The sequence below is a fragment of the Neofelis nebulosa genome, chromosome 9, assembly GCF_028018385.1.
Source record: "Neofelis nebulosa isolate mNeoNeb1 chromosome 9, mNeoNeb1.pri, whole genome shotgun sequence".
Lineage (NCBI taxonomy): Eukaryota > Metazoa > Chordata > Mammalia > Carnivora > Felidae > Neofelis > Neofelis nebulosa.
In genome coordinates, this window is record NC_080790.1 from 131,691,245 (window position 1) to 131,711,641 (window position 20,397).

Sequence of the window (20,397 nt, forward strand, 5' to 3'; positions counted from 1 at the left end):
AGTTCTGCTTCCATCCCAGGAGTCATCAGGGATTCTGCTTGGGGGTGGGGCAGGACATGGCCTGAGGGAGGGATGCTTTAAGCCCCTCCCCTACTTCTGCTTCCCACTGGTTAACGGAGTCGGGAGTGCGAGAGCAGCTGCCTTGGAGATGAAGGTCTCTATTAAGGATGACAGGGCTATTCTACCGGCTGTGGAGTATTCCCTTCTGAAGTCGTACTCGAGAGAAAGCGGATTAGGTTTAAGCCACTTCAGTTTCTGTAAGAGCCGAAAGACCAGTAATTTTTTTTATTTTTATTCTTAGTCCTTTCTACACCTAATTTGGGGTTGAACTCACAACCCCAAGTTCAAGAGTCACATGCTCTTCCAACTGAGCCAGCCAGGCGCCCCACAGACCAATATCCTAACTCCCATGGACTAGGACCCGAGACCAACGGTGGGCAGAGTTTTTGGAAAGAGACGGATAGTAAGTATCTTAGACATCTGTGCACCACAGTCTTTCTAGTGACTACTCAATGCCACTGTGGGGCCAAAGCAGCCACAGACGACAAATGAGCTGCACAGGTTAGATCTGGCTCACAGATCAATTGTAGATCATGGAAACTCCTCTGCTCCAGCCCATTTTCTGTGTATTCTCAGCAGCTGGCTGCTCTCAAGAAGGAACCTTTAAGAAGCAACCTCATTACGCTCATCTGACATTTACTAGGGCCACAGGGCCTCCGCGGAGCCTTCCCTCCACTCATTTTGGGCCTTCTAAGCCCCCGCCCCTGCTGCTCCCTCTGCTGGAATGTTCCTGGTCTTGTCTGGTTACAGAGCCATCTTTCATACTTTAAGAATCTTCAGAAAAGCCCTTCGTGAACAGCCTTGATCCAATCTCCTGGAACAGGTTTCCCGGCACTTTTCCCCTAGCTTCTGACCTTTGAGGTCACAGCCCACCCCACCAGACCACTTCACGAGGCATCGACTCTTCCTGGCCTGCTTACCACATTCTACGCCAACACTTAAATTCATATCTTTTTTTTTTTTTTTTTAAACATTCAAGCTTTGAACAAACGGATACCTGTGTGGATTCTCAGATGGCGGTCCAGATCTTTCATGCCATGAACAGTTTTGAAGTGGCAACCTAGGAGAGGGGAAAAAAAAAAAAAAACAGCTTTTCTTAAAAAAGAAGCTGGGCAGGTCTGGGTGGCTCAGTCAGTTGAGCATCAGATTTCGGCTCAGGTCATGATCGCAGTCTGTGGGTTCGAGCCTAGAGCCTGTTTCAGATTCTGTACACCTCCCCCACTCATGCTCAGTCTCTCAGAAATAAACATTAAAAAGTTTTTTTTTTTTTTTTCAACGTTTTTTTTTAATTTTTTATTTATTTTATTTATTTATTTTTTTATTTTTGGGACAGAGAGAGACAGAGCATGAACGGGGGAGGGGCAGAGAGAGAGGGAGACACAGAATCGGAAACAGGCTCCAGGCTCCGAGCCATCAGCCCAGAGCCTGACGCGGGGCTCGAACTCACGGACCGCGAGATCGTGACCTGGCTGAAGTCGGACGCTTAACCGACTGCGCCACCCAGGCGCCCCAACATTAAAAAGTTTTTGACAGGGGCGCCTGGGTGGCTTGGTCGGTTAAGCGTCCGACTTCGGCTCAGGTCATGATCTCACGGTCCGTGAGTTCGAGCCCCATGTCGGGCTCTGTGCTGACAGCTCAGAGCCTGGAGCCTGTTTTGGATTCTGTGTCTCCCTCTCTCTGACCCTCCCCTGTTCATGCTCTGTCTCTGTCTCAAAAATAAATAAACGTTAAAAAAAAAAAAAAAAAGTTTTTGACAAAAAAAGTTCACTAAAAAAAAAAAAAAATAATAATAAATAAAGCTCCAAAAGGAAGCTACCAGAAATCTGAAGTTCTGGGAAGTCACACTGAGCTCAGATGCCATACAGGATACTTAGAACACACAGAATGCTCCTGTGTGCCAGGACCATGTGGGAACACAGCACAGGGGCTCAGGGGGTAAAGCGAGGCAGAGCTCGTCCGCCAGCACCCGGTACAGAGAAGGGGCTCCACGCGGCACGTTTGGGGGTTCACCTGGATAGCAACAGTTGAAGGTCCTTTCTCCAAGCATCACAGTTTGGTCCTTCGACTCTGGGGCAAGGGCCATGGCAGGGATTTTCTGAGCATCACTGCCATCCACGGTGGGACAAGTTGGTTTGGGATCATTATCTAATTCTGAAGCTGAAATGGAGACAAGAAAAGAAAAAAAAAGCGTTACTTTCTCAAATGGAACCACCATGGTGCCTCTTAAGCTAGAACAGCCTTGGGGGGAAAGAAAAAGACGACACATTAAAAACAAAGCCAAGTACGCTCTGGCCTTATAGAAGTCCTTTCTTGAACTACCAACTTCCAGGAAACACAGGGGACAAGGGAAATGGTAACATGACACGCAACTGGCAAGATCCAGGAGGCAAAACTTACAACAGTGCTTCTCAAATGACCTAGGGAAAACTTAGTGTGCAGACGTTTTCTGATCCATCACACGTGGACATTTTTTATAAGTTGTAACAAATTACAAGTGAAATAGGACCAAAAAGGCCAAATGTTATTTGAGAGGACAGAAAGCTGGGTGCCTTGAAAACATCAAGCTATTTTTTTTTTTTTTTTTTCAACGTTTTTTATTTATTTTTGGGACAGAGAGAGACAGAGCATGAACGGGGGAGGGGCAGAGAGAGAGGGAGACACAGAATCAGAAACAGGCTCCAGGCTCCGAGCCATCAGCCCAGAGCCTGACGCGGGGCTCGAACTCACGGACCGCGAGATCGTGACCTGGCTGAAGTCGGACGCTTAACCGACTGCGCCACCCAGGCGCCCCCATCAAGCTATTTTTAAAAGCCTTCTCAATTTCTGAATTTGCTTGGTCTCCATTCAGTAGGTCACAGACCACACTTCCAGCACCACGGAACTCCTAGACAAAGACCATGGTTTCAACACCTCGCTTAAAGATGGGGGGCAGGGAGGAACCAGAGTCAAAGGCTTGAGAGGATTTCTGCGATCAGGAGTTTCTCTGAATCCGGATTTGTACACACTTTAAGGAGCCAGTCAAGACCACGAGAAACATCAGCACTCAAAGCTCGATAAGAAAAAAAAAAAAAAAAAAAATCCCTTCAGATTGCGAAGATGAAATCGGTTTTGAGAGCATTCTCATTATTTAGGGACAGATACTTACAAGGCCTAGGTAGCAGATTCATTTCAAAGTAATCCAGGGCAGGGGAATAGTGGGACAGAGGAAACCAGACTGGCCACGGTGTCATCTTTGAAGCCCAGCACCAGGTCGAACGTCGAACATCGAACGTGACGTGAACGTCGAAGTTCACGGCATCCTTTTGCGACGATGGCAGAACCATGCAAGACGGACATTTTTGTGGGCCAAAATGGTCACACAGTTTTATGTGGTCTGAGCTAATGGGGAGGTTTAAGAATTTGTCACAAGGACCAAGCATTCCTAAAAGATCAAGGGATTTCTCTCCAAATAGATTTAAACCCAAGGGAAAACAAAAGCTGTCAAGGTCTGCGGTCTGAAAATATATGTGCCTTGACTCCTGTAGGAATTAGAGGCCAAGAACTGGGACTCTTTTTGCTCCTGGTATACAAGGTGGATTCCATTCTCCACAAGAGATTTGTCAAGGCGAACCTCTTACCAGGAGAGGCCGTTGAGCACACTGGGAAGGACATCAGTACAGGGCTTGCTCAGCAACTTGCTAACTGAAACTTAACCTTTCCGAGCCTCAGTTTACCCTTGAAGGGATCATTGACCTGTCGGAGTTGTAGGGTTAAGAAATGCACAATGTAAGTTCTCAGTATGTGACCCAGCTGGTGCCATGTCAACACTATTCAGGAATAAAGGCCTGCAGAGGTCACATCTGAATAGTGTGGTGCTCAGAGCCCCTTAACAGGATGTGAACAAGTGACCTAATCCTGTGGCTCTCAACGGAGGGTCATTTTGCCCCCAGCGGACATCTGGCAATGCGTGGGGACATTTGACTGTCAGATGTGCACACACATAGGGGATAGTGGCATCTAGGGAGTACAGGCCAGGGATGTTGAAACCATCCTACGATGTACAGGAGAGCCCCCACACCCGTGTCAGGATCACCTGCATTGTGGGTTTTATTTATTTTTAAAACATTTTGAAAGAGAGCATGAGCCAGGGTTGGGGCAGAGAGATGGGGTGGGAGTGGGGGGATCCCAAGCAGGCTCTATGCTGTCAGCACAGACCCTGATGCAGGGGTCAATTCCACAAACTAGGAGATCATAACCTGAGCCTACATCAAGGATCGGTTGCTTAATGGACTGAGTCACTCAGTCGCCCCAGGAGTTGTAGGTTTTAATGTTTTTATTTATTTTTGAAGCAGAGAAAGAGAGAGCATGAGCAGGGGAGGAGTAGAGAGAGAGAGGGAGCCACAGAATTCAAAGCAGGCTCCAGGCTCTAAGCTGTCAGCACAGTGGCCGATGTGGGGCTCGGCCTCATGAACCAGGAGATCATGACCTGAGCCAAAGCTGGATGCTTAACCGACTGAGCCACCCAGGCGCCCCAAGGAGTTGTAGGTTTTAAATGTACCTTCCCAGTGCTCATCGCAGATAACTTGGGGTTGGGGTTAAGGGCAGATTCCAGGAACCAAAAAAAAAAAAAAAAAAAAATTAAGTTTGAGAGAGGAGGAGAGAAAGATCAAGTGAGGGCAGCAGAGGGGCAGGGAGCGAGAACCCCAAGTAGGCTCCACGCTATCAGCACAGAGCCTGACACCAGGCACAGTCTCCCAAGACAAAGCGTGAGATCAGGACTTGAGCCGAAATCAAGAGCTGGATAATCCGCCAACCGCCACCCTGGCATCCCGGAACCCATACTTTTAAAACAGGCCCCAGCGATTACGGCATATGCTCTAAGCCCTTGCTACTTGAAGGGTGGTCCCAGAGCTTCTAGTTATCAGCGTAACTTGGAAGCTTGTTAGAGAAGCAGAACCTCAGGTCCCAGACCAACAGAATCAATCTGCCCCTTAACAAGATCCCCAGGTGATTCCTGGGCTCATTAAAATAGGAGCCCCATGCCAAGGCAACGCTTCTTAAGTGCTCCAGGATTACCTGGAGGGCTTATTAAGGCACAGGTAGCTTGGGCTTCATCTTTAGAGTTCCTGATTCAGTGGAGCTGGAGTAGAGCTGGTGATTTTTTCATTATCTAACAAGTTCCCAGCTGATGCTGATCTGCCAACCACACTTTAAATACTTTTTTTAATATTTATTTTTGAGACAGAGACAGAGCACGAATTGGGGAGGGTCAGAGAGAGAGGGAGACACAGAATCTGAAGCAGGCTCCAGGCTCTGAGCCGTCAGCACAGAGCCCGACGTGGGGCTCGAACTCGCGGACCGTGAGATCATGACCCGAGCCGAAGTGGGACGCTTAACCGACTGAGCCACCCAGGTGCCCCTAGATGTTTACTTTTGAGAAAGGACACACGCGCCCATGCACGGGAGGGGCAGAGAGATAGACCTAATCAGAAGGCGGCTCCACGCTGTCAGCACAGAGCCAGATGTAGGGCTGGAACTCACAAACGGAGATCATGGCCTGAGCTTAAGTCAAGAGTTGGATGCTTAACAGGCTGAGCCACCCAGGCACCCCTGGCAACCACACTTTTGCAAGCTCTGAGGGGCTGGCTCAGAGGAGATGCTGAAGCTTAGGGGGCTAGAAGTCTTCCAACTGATCAGAACCCGCACCTGCCGGATCTGAAACCCATCACTATGTGCCCTGGAAGCAAACCCCAAACCTTGCTTTAATCCCACAGACACCAGGGAAGATTGAAAAGTGAAATCTACGTGAGAGGTCGTAAGGCGCCGCAGTTTCGGGAACTGACCGCGAAGCCAGCTGCGAAGTTTCAAATTTCGGTGCTATCATTTATTAGCCTTGTGGCCCCTGAGAAGTTGCTCCGCTTCCCTATTCCTCCATTTCCGTATCTAAAATGGGGATCACAGCTCTGATTTCGTAGGTTTAGGTGAAGGTTAAGTCTTAGTATATATAAAAGGACCTGTTACATAAGTCATTAAATCATCATTACGGTTTTTATTGACGTGTATGCACGTGAGCCACGATTCTCCACGGGAGGGAGACACATCGTGCCACGAAGGTGTGGAAACAGGCTGAAGAGACTGAGGGGTGAAAGCGGTAACAAAACTGTCCAATGGCAGAAAGGGGCATCCAGGTAAAATGTGGAGTGGCATGGAAGGGCCCCCCAAAGGGACTTCCTTCTCTTTTAAACATCCACGAAGCCAGTGAAAGCTCGAAGCCCACATTCTCCTGAGCACCGTGCAGATGGGACAGGGTCCCTTCTCGTCTCAAAGTGGGGGTGGGCCACGTTTGACAGGACCCCGTTTAGCACAGTGGGCCCTTTAACCCTAGGAAAAACTGCCGTTCCTTTTAGAAGGTTACCCTCAGGGCTTTTTTTTTTTTTTTTTTTTTAAACTGGTCACCACTGAAGTCCTACCAGGTGACCTGCTGTGTTTTAGTTCTTCCAAAGCCTATCTAGGTTGCCAACCCATTTGCCAGTTAACCTTAAAGCAAAGTAAGACCTCCACAAACCTCAAAAAGGAGGTGGGCCGTTTGTCCAGCTCGACAGACCTAAGATGCAGGGGAAAAACCGCATCAGTCGGAAGGTTTTTTGTCTCTGCAGCAGTGGCTAGTGTTTAGTTCTGATTATGCCCTGCTCCCACAGGGGCACCCCAAATACTGCACGGTACAGACCGCGCCACAAGCCTTCTAAACAGAGGGGGTCTCTACTACACTGTACTCAAGAAAAGAGGCCCATGGCACTGACCAACAGCCAGGGGTCCTTCAGGTTATGCTCTTTGATAATGGCTTCCCCCAAAAGATTCAACACCCCCCAGTTCTTCTTTTAGATCAGCAGGGGGCCTGCTTCCCCCCCCCCCCCCCCCCCCCCGTGGCAACCTGGGTCCATCACGGTCCTTGGGCACAAAGGTAGTTAGGGAGTTTTGGTTAATGGGAATACCATCCAGCCAAACTTCAGTTTTAGATACTATCATTTGAGGAGTAGTTTCCTTAAGTTTCTCCCCTCCTCCACCTCCTTGGATATGTGGTTCTCAAAGCCCACACCAGAACGATCTGCATTGCTGGACGTCTGACCCGAGGTCCCTTGCTCCCTTTCCTGGGCCGAGAAAATGCAGAGAGAGGGAGAGAAGAAAGTTCATTTGGGACTAAGGAGAGATTCTCAACGAACTGCGGGAGAAGGGCAGGGAGAGGCGATCGAGTGAGAATTTACCTTAATCCGAGGCCGAGATTATCGGAACGGAAGCGCCTTAGAAATGCAGATTCCCCAGCCCCGCCTCACCCCAGAGATTCCAATGGGGGCGGTGCCCAAGGGTGGACGCAGGAATTTAGCGAGTTAGCAAAGCTCTCCACAAGCCGAGGCTCCACGGACCATAACGCCCTGAGGGCTTAGGGTAGTCGGGGGGCCTCGTAGCTTCGCTCCGAGCCCCTCCAGCCACTCTGCAGCCGGCTCGGCCCGCTAAGTCCTACCGTGGCGCTGCTCTGCTCAACACACCCCTCCCTCCAGAGCCTCGCTTAGAGTAAAAGGTGAAGTCCTTACTGGACCCGCCCCCCTCCCCCACCCCAGGCTGCAACCTCGATGACTCCCCCCGCGGCCCCCACTGGCCGTTCCTCCTACCTGGTTCCTCTTCCCCCAGCCACCTCCAAGCCTCTCCCCCACACCCTTTGACGATGCCCACCTCGGGGAGGCCCTCCCCCGACCATGTGAAATACCTCCTCCCCTGCTTCAGGGTTGCAGCCGGCGCTCACCCCTAACGCACCTTACGCCTCACCGCTCTATCTCGAGTCCCATCTTTCCCGACCCCACTCGGCCCTAAACTCGAGCAAGAGCGGGAGTTTTGCTCGTTCGTTGCTGTGTCCCGTCCCCCACCCCGGCCCCTGCGGACACTCAGACGTCTTTCGGAAATCCCCCTGGGCTCGGGACGCCGCACTCAGAAGGCTCACCTTCCAGGCGCCCCGCCCCGGACCAGCGCCAAAGAAGCAGGTCCAGGACCCGGGCGCCGGCGCACCCCGAAGCCGGCCTCGGACAGGGTCTCGGGGCGCCCGCCCAGCGCCTTGGAGAGAAGATTCGCGATTCGCTAGCGCTCGGGGGGCGCGGCGTAGTTCGCCCCGGGAGAAAGAATTCACAGGGAGGTGTAATTTACAAAGGCGCGCGGCGGGGGCGCAGAGGGCTGAGCCGCCGCGCTCGACTTGGGGGCCTCAGCCGCCCTTCCCCGCCCGAGGCCTCGCACCCACGCGGGTCCCGGGACCGTCCGAACAACCGCCCGCAGCGCCACTCACCCGACAGCCCCACCCCCTCGGGGGCAGCGTCGGCGACCCCCGGGCGCGCGGGGTGCGGCTCCTCCGAGTTCAGGTGCTGGGGCTTGGCCTGTTTGCGCCGCGACATGGCGAGCCGATCGCGGTCCCCGGCGCCGCGCACGCCAGTGGCCCGCCTCTCCCACGACCGCTTCCCGGAGTTCGGAAATTTCCCCCCAACCCCGCGACCGGAGCGCGCATGTCCCGGCAATTTTGCGCCTCGGCCGAGCAGGGCGATTTATCAAGAACCCTGACGGCTGATTGGCCCGGCGCCAAGGCCTCGGGGGGTCCCGGGGAAGCGCGGGCCGCGCCGCTGCAGCCCACACCACCCGAGAGCTCGTTAGAAATGCAGACTCTCGGGCTCCACCCCAGACCCGCCGAATCAGAATCTGCATTTTAACAAGCTCCCCAGGTGATTCGCATGCACATTAAAGTTGCAGAGACCGTGTCTGCATTTTAACGAGATCCCCAGGTGATTCGCTTGCCCATTAAAATTTCAGAAGCACAGCTCTCCTCCAACTTTCTGCGCGCACGAATCACTGGGGATCTCGTTAAAATGCAGATTCTGACTCAGTGGGTCTGGGGTGGGGCCTGAGCTTCGGTATTTCTAACGAGCTCCCAGGTGGTACCACTGCCGCTGCGGCTGCACAGGCCGTGCTCTTAGATTCTGACTTAATTGGTCTGGGCTGAAGCCTGGGCATTAGTGTACATATATATATATATATTTTTCTTAAGCTCCCCAGGTTATTCTGACGTGCAGCAAAGGCTGAGAAGCACGACCTCCAGCATATTCGCATTTAAAATTTAAATGAGGCCAGAGAGTCTCCAACGGCAGATGAACCACTTTATGGAGGAGCTCATTAAAAATGCAGATTTCGGGAAGTTTTGGCTTCAGGCGGCGGAGCCCGGCAATCTGTATTTCTACACGGCGCCACCAACCCCCGTCCCTCGTCCGGTGACTCTGGCGCCCCAGGTCTAGGACCACACGCGAGAAGCCTCGGGGCCAGCAGGGGAGTGGGCCTGCCTAGCAGGTGACTGAGGCGTGGTCTGGGGAGGGGAGGTGTTGAGCTAATTGGCGTTCAAGCTCAGACTGGCTGGGACCTTGATGAGACCCGAGGGGGACCCGTCCTTGCATCAGGTTAACACGGGGAGCAAGAGAGCCACCTACACCGCTCAGGTGTTTACTTTCTACAAATTGGGGAGTTGCTCAAGGCGGGGCTGTACCCTAAGCTTGCCCAAACCTGCGAATCACGAGAGGGCCCTCATTAGAAAGGACCCCGGCTCGGCTCTGAATCCGTGGGGACTGGGGCCTAAGCATCTGCGTGTCTAACACCAAGGATGGTGAAAGTTTACTTTGTGGCTAGGGCGGGCCCCGTGGAGTTCGGCAGCCGCCTGTAACCCGTCTCCTTGGGGTTACCGTTGGCAAATCGTGGGGTAGGGCCTGCGGGATGAACATTTTTACTTTTCTCAAAAACTGAGCTGTTCTCCAACTTCCAGCTGATTTTCAAGTTCTGAATTGACTTTAGGGATGGTTGTGTAATGCCAGCTGAGGTCACTCAAGGTTAAATTACTTATTTATGACTTAAAAAAAAAAAAAGCAATCCCTACCCCCAACGTGGGGCTTGACCTCACCCCCCAGAGATCAAGACTCGAGTACTCTACGGACTGAGCCAGCCAGGTGCCCCGGGATTAAGTTATAGAGCCATTTTTTTTTTTTTAACCTTTAAACTTTTCTTTCGTTAATGTTTACGTTTATTTTTGAGACAGAGAGAGACAGCATGAGCAGGGGAGGGGCAGAGAGAGAGACACACAGAATCCGAAGCAGGCTCCAGCCTCCGAGCTGCCAGCACAGAGCCTGAGGCGGGGGCTTGAACCCACAAACTGCGAGATCATGACCTGAGTCCCAGTCGGATGCCCAACCGACTGAGCCACTCTGGTGCCCCAACCTTTAAACTTTCCTTTGGGATGTGCGTGTAGTTACACATACACATAAAGCCATTTGAAAACCTATTATGTGCTTACTTTTATTGTGTCTGGTGGAATGTCTCAAGAGGATACTGGATAAACTGGGGACAGTGGTTGTTGCCTCTGGAGAAGTGCCCCCAGCCAGAAGGATGGGAGATCGCTGGTACCCCGTTTATACTGCCTGCAGTGTGTATGTGTTTGTATTTGATTATTTATATGGCATTTCATCAGCTCAGGTGCCCAGGATTGGATTAATCCTTGGTACGTGACACCTGGTCATTACTGGTCATTGCTGGCTTGAACGGTGGCTTATTTGGTCCCTGGCTTATTAGGATATAAGAGATATTAGGGAGCCCAAAGCTGGGAGCATCAGTGTTACGTAGAGTCTCCCCTATGGCCCCCTCCTCCAATTTCATGGCTGTCAATCTAAACCCCATACACTTCATTCCTTTGCTTTATCTTTTCAGTAAGTTCTTTTGCACGTGCATGTAATCTTAAAAGACAATTTTAATTAAAAAAATTTTTTTAACGTTTATTTATTATTGAGAGACAGACACAGAGTGTAGACAGGGGAGGGGTAGAGAGAGGGGGAGTCACAGAATCTGAAGCAGGCTCCAGGCTCGGAGCTGTCAGCACAGAGCCCGACACGGGGCTCGAACCCACGAACTGCGAAATCATGACCTGAGCCGAAGTCGGTCGCTTAACCAGCTGAGCCACCCAGGTGCCCCACAATTTTAGTTTTTTTCAAGAACTAAAAAAGCGTATGTAATTTTCTAGGAATCCCCCATATTATATTGCTAAAAGCATCCACATTGCTGTGAAAATAGCACAGTTTATTCATCTGCCCTCCTGGTGGTGGGCACTTGGGTTGTTTCCCAGTCTTTCTGAAGCGTGTGGGTATCATCTGTGACCCTTCTAAAAAAGTGTGAGAGTTTGGGGCCCCTGGGTGGCTCAGTCGGTTAAGCGTCCGACTTCGGCTCAGGTCATGATCTCACAGTTCGTGAGTTTGAGCCCCGCATCGGGCTCTGTGCTGACGGCTCGGAGCCTGGAGCCTGTTTCAGATTCTGTGTCTCCCTCTCTCTCTGCCCCTTCCCTGCTCATGCTCTGTCTCAAAAATAAATAAACATTAAAAAAAAGTGTCAGAGTTTAAGTGAATGTACACATTTTCAGATTGCAGGTGACCCTTTAAGAGATTATGCTAATGTGCTGGCACCAGATTACATTTTTGCCAGCAAAGGGAGAGAGAGATACTGTGGAGCCACATCCTTTCCTATACTCGGTATTATCAGACATGTGAATATACAATGATATTTCACTGTGGTCTTGATTTGCATTTTCCCTGCATGCATTGTTTCCAACACAAAAAAAAACAAAGGCAAAATTATTGTTTTTCACAAAAGTAATGACAGCAACTGATAAAATTTGTTTCATTTTTTTGAAGGCACCGTTTTATGATTTTTTAAATACATCTATTCAAAGTTACTGTGTAAATTAAGTTTATTACCATGTATGGTTTTTTTTTTTTTTTAATTTTTTTTTTCAACGTTTTTTATTTATTTTTTTGGGACAGAGAGAGACAGAGCATGAACGGGGAGGGGCAGAGAGAGAGGGAGACACAGAATCGGAAACAGGCTCCAGGCTCCGAGCCATCAGCCCAGAGCCTGACGCGGGGCTCGAACTCACGGACCGTGAGATCGTGACCTGGCTGAAGTCGGACGCTTAACCGACTGCGCCATCCAGGCGCCCCACCATGTATGGTTTTAATGGCTTGACTTGAAGGGTCTAAATGAAAAATTGAAAGAAAAATGGAGGCGCGCCTGGCTGGCTTAGTTCGTAGACCAGTCGAATCTTGATCTCTGGGGGGTGAGTTCAAGCCCCACGCTGGGTATAGAGCCTACTAAAAAAAAAAAAAAAACCCAAAACAAAAAAAACACACAAAACCCCCCCAAAACTGAGGTGCCTGGGTGGCTCAGTCAGTTAAGCGTCTTGGCTCAGGTCATGATCTCACGGTTCGTGGGTTCGAGCCCCACGTCAGGCTCTGTGCTGACAGCTCAGAGCCTGGAGCCTGCTTCAGATTCTGTGTCTCCGTCTCTCTCCCTCTCTGCCCCTCCCTGGCTAGCGCTCTGTCTCTGTCTCTCTGACTCTCTATCAAAAATAAATAAACATTAAAAAAAAAAATTGAGGGGTTCCTGGGTGGCTCAGTTAAGCGTGTTCACTCAGGTCATGAGACTGGCTCAGGTTATGATCACACGGTTTCTGGGTTCGAGCTCCGCATCAGACTCTTTGCTGACAGTTCAGAGCCTGGAGCCTGCTTGGGATTCTATGTCTCCTTCTGTCTCTGCCCTTCCTCCACTCACACTGTCCTCCACTCTCTCTCTCAAAAATAAATAAATGTAAAAAAAACAAAAACAAAAAATATAACTCCTAGATTAGAGATCTACGTAAAAGCAGGGTATCACTCAATGGCTATGATAAATCACACTTCTCCTCCAATTCCATTCACCAGTTATACAAATTGACTATTTTCTTGAAATCCAGCTCATAAATTTTCATCTTCCCTGATAATCAAACCCGAGGCTTTTGCAAATTAAACTAAAGAGGGCACACCACTACGTCTTTAACAGATGGATTTCAAACCACTGTGCTCGGACAATGTTTAAACAGATTAGAAAATTCTATCGCTAAGTTTAAACACGCAGAATGAGGTTTTTTCCGGGTGACACCTTTTCATTGTCCTTCGGCAACAAAATCACAGAACAAAGAAACTACGGTCAAACATGCATTTCAAAATACTTCCTCCACAGGGTGTATCCCTTCCAGAGAAAGTCAAATTTTCAACCCTTGCCACTTTTTAAAGGGAAAAGGGAAAAGATCTGTAATTTTGATCACTTAAGTCTTTTGCCAAGAGCTAAACGGTGCCCTCTGAGTTCTACAAAAGATTCTCCTTATCCCTCTACATCTCTTTACAGAGCATCATAAAGATTGAGAGGCAGTAAAATGTAATAACACATGGACTAGAGCCAGCCTGAGTTGAAATCCTGGCTCCGTTACCGTGTGACCTTGGGAAAGCTGTTCTGTGCTCCAGTTTTCTCATCAGTAAAATGGCAATGCTCATATGACTAGGGCAGTCGTGAGGACGAATGGGTTTCCGTATGCAAAGTACAGAGAACAACGTCTAGTGCCGAGGGGGTAAGAGTTAACAATCACTATAACGGAGTACGAGTATTAGTTTACCAGTACAAGTTGTCATGTATAATAAGAGCTCCCACTCACCCGGCATTGGTGGTTCCAATTAACGAGGCGCAGACGCTGTTTTCCGTGGAAATAAATGGGAAGCAAACGAGACTGTGTTGACTTTACGGAACCCTCAGGAGCTGCAGATCTTCCCTGCTTTCATAACACCTTCAGTATATGTATATTAAACGAGGAATTCAATGCTACTCATTGAATTTGGCGCACGTAAGTGCTTTCTTTTTTAAGAGAAAAAGTCATTGTTCACCTCAGTGCTGTCCTGTCCCTTACCTTTTCTCCACTATGGATACGGGAATGAAAGAACGGGTAAATGTTTTCCAGGTACAAATGGTTCCCAAACAGGAAGTAAAGGCAGACAGGAGCAAGTCTGACTTCTTCATTCATCTGCCAAGAATTTATTTGTTCAACTGATTATTTTTTGACTTCTGGCTGTTGCGTGCCTCCGTTCCAGGTGTTGGGTATAGAGCCACACGCAAGACAAACAAGATCCCGCAGGGCAGCTAGAGGACGAATGAATGAATGAATGAGGGCAAAAGGTCACTTCGGATAACAATGGGTACCACAATCAAGATGACATGGGGTGGTGTGACCCAGAGTGACTGGGTGGTGCAGGGGAGGGCAGCTGAGTCTGGCTAGAAGAGACCTGCGAGCTAACACCTGATCTAATAGGCAGCCATGGGAAGAAACAGAGAGAGAGCATTTCTGGGAGAAGAATCCAGAGCAAAGGCTCTAAGAAAATCAGCTTTGTTATGTTTGAAGCAAAGCAAGAAGCATCCGTGGCTAGCTGGTCACCAGAAAGAAAAATAGATGGCTTGTAAGAAGTTGGAAAAACAAAGTGCCAGCTCACTTATGAGCAAAGAAATGCAAGTTGAAATAAATTGAAATACTGTTTCATATCCTCTCTTGACAGAACAGATTAAACCCACACAAGTTATTAGCAAAGGTGAGCATGGGCTTTTTCTCCCCCACGCTGCACGTCTCAGACTTTACTGTTCAGGAGAATCACCTGGGGACCTTGTTAAATGCAGATTCTGACTCCAGCGTGACTCAAAATTTAACATGAATACGGATCACCTGGGGACCTTGTTAAGGCGTGGATTGTGATTTCTCAGACCTTCATGTGCAGAAGAATGACCTGGTGATCTTGTTAAAAGCAGATTCTGGGCAACAAACCTCTAAGAGTTATACAGCCTCACTGCCTCGCTAATTATAAGGGAATGAATATTAAATAACCCTAAATTCCACACACAGTCCCCCCCTCCTCCCCCGCATCAGATCAGTGAAAATTAAGAATGCTGGGAACATCTACCGTTAGCAAGAGTGCAGGGAAATTGGTCTTCTAACACGTTGGTGGCGGGAGCGTGAAGGTTCATAGGTGCTGCAGAGGGCAATTTAGCAGTACTTTTTTTTGTTTTAAAAAAAAAATTTTTTTTTTAAACGTTTATTTATTTTTGAGACAGAGAGAGACAGAGCATGAACGGGGGAGGGGCAGAGAGAGAGGGAGACACAGAATCGGAAACAGGCTCCGAGCCATCCGCCCAGAGCCCGACGCGGGGCTCGAACTCACGGACCGCGAGATCGTGACCCCAGCCGAAGTCGGACGCTCGACCGACGGAGCCCCCCAGGCGCCCCCCCGGTGATCCATCAATTCTGCTTGCATCTGTTCTCCAGAGAAACGTCTGCACACGTGCGCAAGGGAGCAAGGATGTTTGTGGCAACACTAATATCGTAGCGAAACAAAACAACCCCCCCCAAAACCAAAAACCCACAGACCACTGAGAAACAACCTAACAATGCCCAGCAACAGGGGACTGGTTAGGTTAAACTAAGGTTTAACCATACCACGGAACACCAGGCAACAAATGGAAGTAATCATCTCCCCCTCTCTCTGCCCCTGCCCTGCTCTCTCTCTCTCTCTTTAAAAAAAAAAAATGTTTTTAATGTTTATTTATTTTTGAGAGAGAGAGACAGAACATGAGCGGGGGAGGGGCAGGGAGAGAAGGAGACACAGGATCCAAAGCAGGCTCCGAGCTGTCAGCAAAGAGTCCAACGTGGGGCTTGAACTCACAGACCACGAGATCATGAATTGAGCTGAAGTTGGATGCCCAACCGACTGAGCCACCCAGGCGTCCCTCTCTCTCTCTTAAAATAAATAAATAAACTTAAAAAAAAATAGGGACTGTATTCCCATCCTGCTTGATAGTTAAAAAGTAATAATTAAAATACTTAACTAACTGATGTTTCTTTTTTCTTTTTTTTTATTTTTATTTTTATTTATTTTTGGGACAGAGAGAGACAGAGCATGAACGGGGGAGCGGCAGAGAGAGAGGGAGACACAGAATCGGAAACAGGCTCCAGGCTCCGAGCCATCAGCCCAGAGCCTGACGCGGGGCTCGAACTCACAGACCGCGAGATCGTGACCTGGCTGAAGTCGGACGCTTAACCGACTGCGCCACCCAGGCGCCCCTCTTTTTTCTTTTTTTTTTTAATTTCTTTTAACATTTATTTTTGAGAGACAGAACGAGACTCAGCAGGAGTGGGGTAGGGGCAGAGAGGCAGGGGAGGGGGAGGAGACACAGAATCTGAAGCAGGTTCCAGGCTCTGAGCTGTCAGCACAGAGCCGGACGCGGGGCTCGAACTCACGGACCGCGAGATCATGACCTGGGCCAAAGTCGGGCGCTTAATCGACTGAGCCACCCAGGCGCCCCTGATGGTTCTTTTTTAAAAAAATGTTTATTTATTTTGAGAGAGAGAGAGAGAGTGAGAACACGAATTAGTGAGGGGCAGAGAGAGAGGGACAGTGAGGATCCCAAGCAGGCTCTGTGCTGTCAGCACAGAGACTGATACAGGACTTGATCTTGTGAGATCATGACCTGACCTGAAATCAAGAGCTTAACCAGCCGCTTAACCAACTGAGCCACCCAGGCGCCCCAAGTGATGGTTGTCATACAATGTGATACATTTTATATGACCATAATAGACAATAATGTATTTCTCTGTGTGCCGATACAGAAAATTCTCAAGATATGTTAAGTGAAATATTCAAAGGACGGAAAAGTAGATAAATTATGCTATTGTGTGTATGTATGTATGTATATATGTAAAAACATACATATATAACAGCATCTCTCTATTACATTTCACACACACACACACACACACACACACACACACACACACGAATGCAGAGACCAGGGAACTGGGAACATGCATCATCCATGGGGACAGGACATCAGTTGTCTGAATGACATCTTAATATATACTTTTTGGCAATCTCATTAGTTAAAACATTTTAAATCATAAAATTTGGCACACCTACAGGCGTGCATAAGACGCAAACGTGCAGCTTATGGAATGAAACAAACATCCTTGTAACCACTGACAACTTAAGGTCTTAGTACCAAAGATAGTGCTTTTGAAAAATTTTTTTTAATGTTTACTTATTTATTTTTGAGAGAGAGAGAGAGAGAGAGAGAGAGTGAGCAAGCAGGGGAAGGACAGAGAGAGAGGGAGACAGAATCCCAAGCAGGCTCTGTACCGTCAGCACAGAGCCTGATGCGGGGCTTGAACCCACGAACCTGAGATCATGACCTGAGCTGTAACCAGGAGTCGGAGCTTAACTGATTGAGCCGCCCGGGCGCCCCTCAAAGAAATGCTTCACATGCTCCTGTCCATTAGCGTCTCCTGCCTTCTGCCACCTTTTTTCACTAGTTCTAATTTTGTGTAATTATGATTTAAAAATAGTTTTGTCACTGTACATCAACCATACTTCGATGAAAAACAACAACAACAGTTTTGTCACCTAAATAATGATGCTTAGTTTTGCCGCCTTTTGAGCTGCATGAGTAATATTCCTTCAAGTGCTTCTTGAAGTGTGTGAGATGCGCCCGTGGTGAGGCAGGCAGCTGGAGTCCACACTTGAATATACCACATTTTACACCTTCGCCGCCAATGGGCGGTTTCCAATTTGGTAATTATGAGCAATGTAGCTATCGACACTCTTGCACAGATCTCCTGATTCTTGGGTGTAAATTGCTCTACGCCCAGAATCTGCATTTAACAAGATCCCCAGGCGATTCTTCTGTACCTTATGGTTTGAGGAGCACTGAGGTCAGAATCTGCTTCTTAACAAGGTCTCCCGGTGATCTGTATCCGTGTTAAAGTTAGGGACGCACTGGAATCAGAATCTGCATTTTATTTTTATTTATTAAAAAGGAAAATTTAACGTTTATTTATTATTGAGAGACAGAGAGACACAGAGTGTGAGCAGGGGAGGGGCAGAGAGAGGGGGAGACACAGAATCCGAAGCAGGCTCCAGGCTCCGAGCCGTCAGCACAGAGCCTGACACGGGGCTCGAACTCACGAACTGTGAGATCATGACCTGAACCGAAGTTGGTCGCCTAACCGACCGAGCCACCCAGGCGCCCCTCAGAATCCGCATTTTAACAACGTCCCCCCAGTGCCTCTCACCGACGGTACGGCTGAGACGTGCAGCAGTGGGGAGGGAGAGCTGGATCACAGCATATGCTCACCTGCAACTTTCCTAGGAAGTGCCAAACTGTTTCCCAGTGTGACTGTGTCAATTTACATTCCCGGCAGCATATGTAACTTTTAAGATGAAAATGACTCGGGGGACAAAAGGGAACTAGTTAAAAAAGTCACCAGGGCACAGTCTTATTCGAAAATGTTCATAACGGGGCGCCCGGGGGGCTCCGTCGGTTAAGCGTCTGACTCTTGATATCGGCTCAGGTCATGATTTCGTGGTTCGTGAGATTGACCCCATGTTGGACTCTGCACTGACAATGTGAAGCCTGCTTGGGATTCTCTCTGCCCCTCCCACGCTTGGTCTCTCTGTCTCTCAAAATAACCATTTAAAAAAAAATGTTCAGAACTACTACTCGCAACCTCACCTCTCTCCTTTCTGCTCCCACACCCCAGCCCCTCCCCTTCATGGATTAGAATCTGTAATGAAACGACGTACTGGAGGAGGATGCCGTGTAGGTGCCACAGTGTATCAGGGCCTTTATTTATAGGGAACACGGCCTCCAGGTCACCTGCTGATTCCTACAGGTTTGGTGGTTCCTGAACTATAAAGGAATGTTGTCTAAGAGTAAGACTTCTAAGCTTCTAGGGGCGCCTGGGCGGCTCTGTCGGTTGAGCGTCCGACTTCGGCTCGGGTCATGATCTCGCGGTCCGTGAGTTTGAGCCCCGCGTCTGGCTCTGTGCTGACAGCTCGGAGCCTGGCGCCTGCTTCGGATTCTGTGTCTCCCTCTCTCTGCCCCTTCCCCGCTCATGCTCTGTGTCTCTCTGTCTCTCAAAAATGAATAAACGTTTAAAAAAATTAAAAAGAAAAGACTTCTAAGCTTCTAGATCTCGGGCAGGGTGTGGCAACATGGGTTGTCGGTTGTCTTAGCCAGTCCCGAGAAAAGTGAGTTTCCGATCCCTTTCCAGCAACATCGAAATCACCCAGACTGATCGTCACCTGCAGATTCTTTTCGTGTTTCCATGTCTTAGGCCACAGTCTGACTCTTGACATTGTCCATTAGGGCTTGCCCCAGAGCCATTCGCTTGTTGGCCAAACATTTATGGGGTTCTCTCCGGTTTTGAGGCACTGTGCTAACCTCTAGGAATGCACCAGCAGGCCTTTGAGAAAGTCACAGATGAACGAGGATGGAAAATAAGGAAACAGGCAGTTACGAGACAGTGTGATAAAGGTTCACACAGTGGTCAGGGAACGCTTCCTGCCACAGGCCGATTCATAACAGGGTGAGTCGGTCTTGGGCAGGTACAGAAGTGGGGTGAAGAGGGTCACAGGCACAGCAACAGCCTGTGCAAAGACCAGGAGGTAAGAGATAGCCGTTTTGAGAAGCCTCAGTCTGGCCGGGACGCTGGCGATGAGGCAAAGGAGGCCGGTGGGAGGTCGACTCCATGGCCTTGTAAGGCAGACAGGATACATTCAACCGTTTCCTGCTCCCTCTTTCCCTTCTCTTCCTGTTCAGCTTCGGACACATCCAGAGGCCAATTCCAGGCTTGGTTTGACAAGGTGAAGTTACTTCACCTCTCCTCGCCTGAGAAGCAGCCATGCTGACAGTGGTAATGACTCTGACCACGAAGACCGTGAACGCTCACTGATGCTAAGGTCCAGTCTCACCAGCGCTTTGCAGATGTGTGCTTTGTACAAGCCTCTTAACCTCTTGAGCCTCAGTCTCATCTGTAAAATGGGGATAATAATTCAACCTACCTCAAAGGGGTTTCCTGAGTATTCAAAGGGAATGTATGGAAAGGGATCGACAAGCAGTACGTCATGAAGAATGTTACTTGTCATTGTTGTCAGCAGTCACCCGCCTACTCCCCTTACACGATACTAACTTTGAAAACTATTGCACAAGATAACCTCACACCTGTCAGAACGGCTAACGGTAACAACACAGGAAACACCAGATGTTGGCGAGGGTGCAGATGTTGGCGAAGGTGTGGAGAAAGGGGAACCCTCTTGTACCGCTGGTGGGAATGCAAACTGGTGGGGCCGCTCTGGAAAACGGTATGGAGCTTCCTCAGAAAGTTACAAATAGATCTGCCCTATGACCCAGCAATTGCACTGCTAGGTAGCAATTTAGCCAAAAGATACAAAAATACAGATCCGAAGGGCAACGTGCACTCCGATGTTTACAGCCGCATTACCAACGTAGCCAAACTATGGAGAGAGCCCAAAAATCCATCGACTGACAAATGGATAAAGATGTGGTATATATACATATACAATGGAATATTACTCAGCCATCAAAAAGAGTGGAATC

General features: G+C 49.1%; 1 protein-coding gene across 3 annotated transcripts in view; it reads right to left on the reverse strand.

Moving 5' to 3' along the window:
* ZFP64 (ZFP64 zinc finger protein) overlaps nucleotides 1-20,397 on the reverse strand; it is a 93,786-nt gene that overhangs the window by 12,924 nt on the left and 60,465 nt on the right. For 2 of the 3 annotated variants that reach the window (XM_058685990.1, XM_058685988.1), the window contains 2 exons: nucleotides 2,071-2,217; nucleotides 1,058-1,120 (listed from right to left, as the gene is read on the reverse strand). In XM_058685990.1, coding sequence (XP_058541973.1) covers nucleotides 1,058-1,120; nucleotides 2,071-2,217 — 210 coding nt within the window. Of the gene's footprint in view, nucleotides 1-1,057; nucleotides 1,121-2,070; nucleotides 2,218-8,368; nucleotides 8,510-20,397 lie in introns of those variants that run through there. The other variant, XM_058685991.1, reaches the window with a different exon arrangement.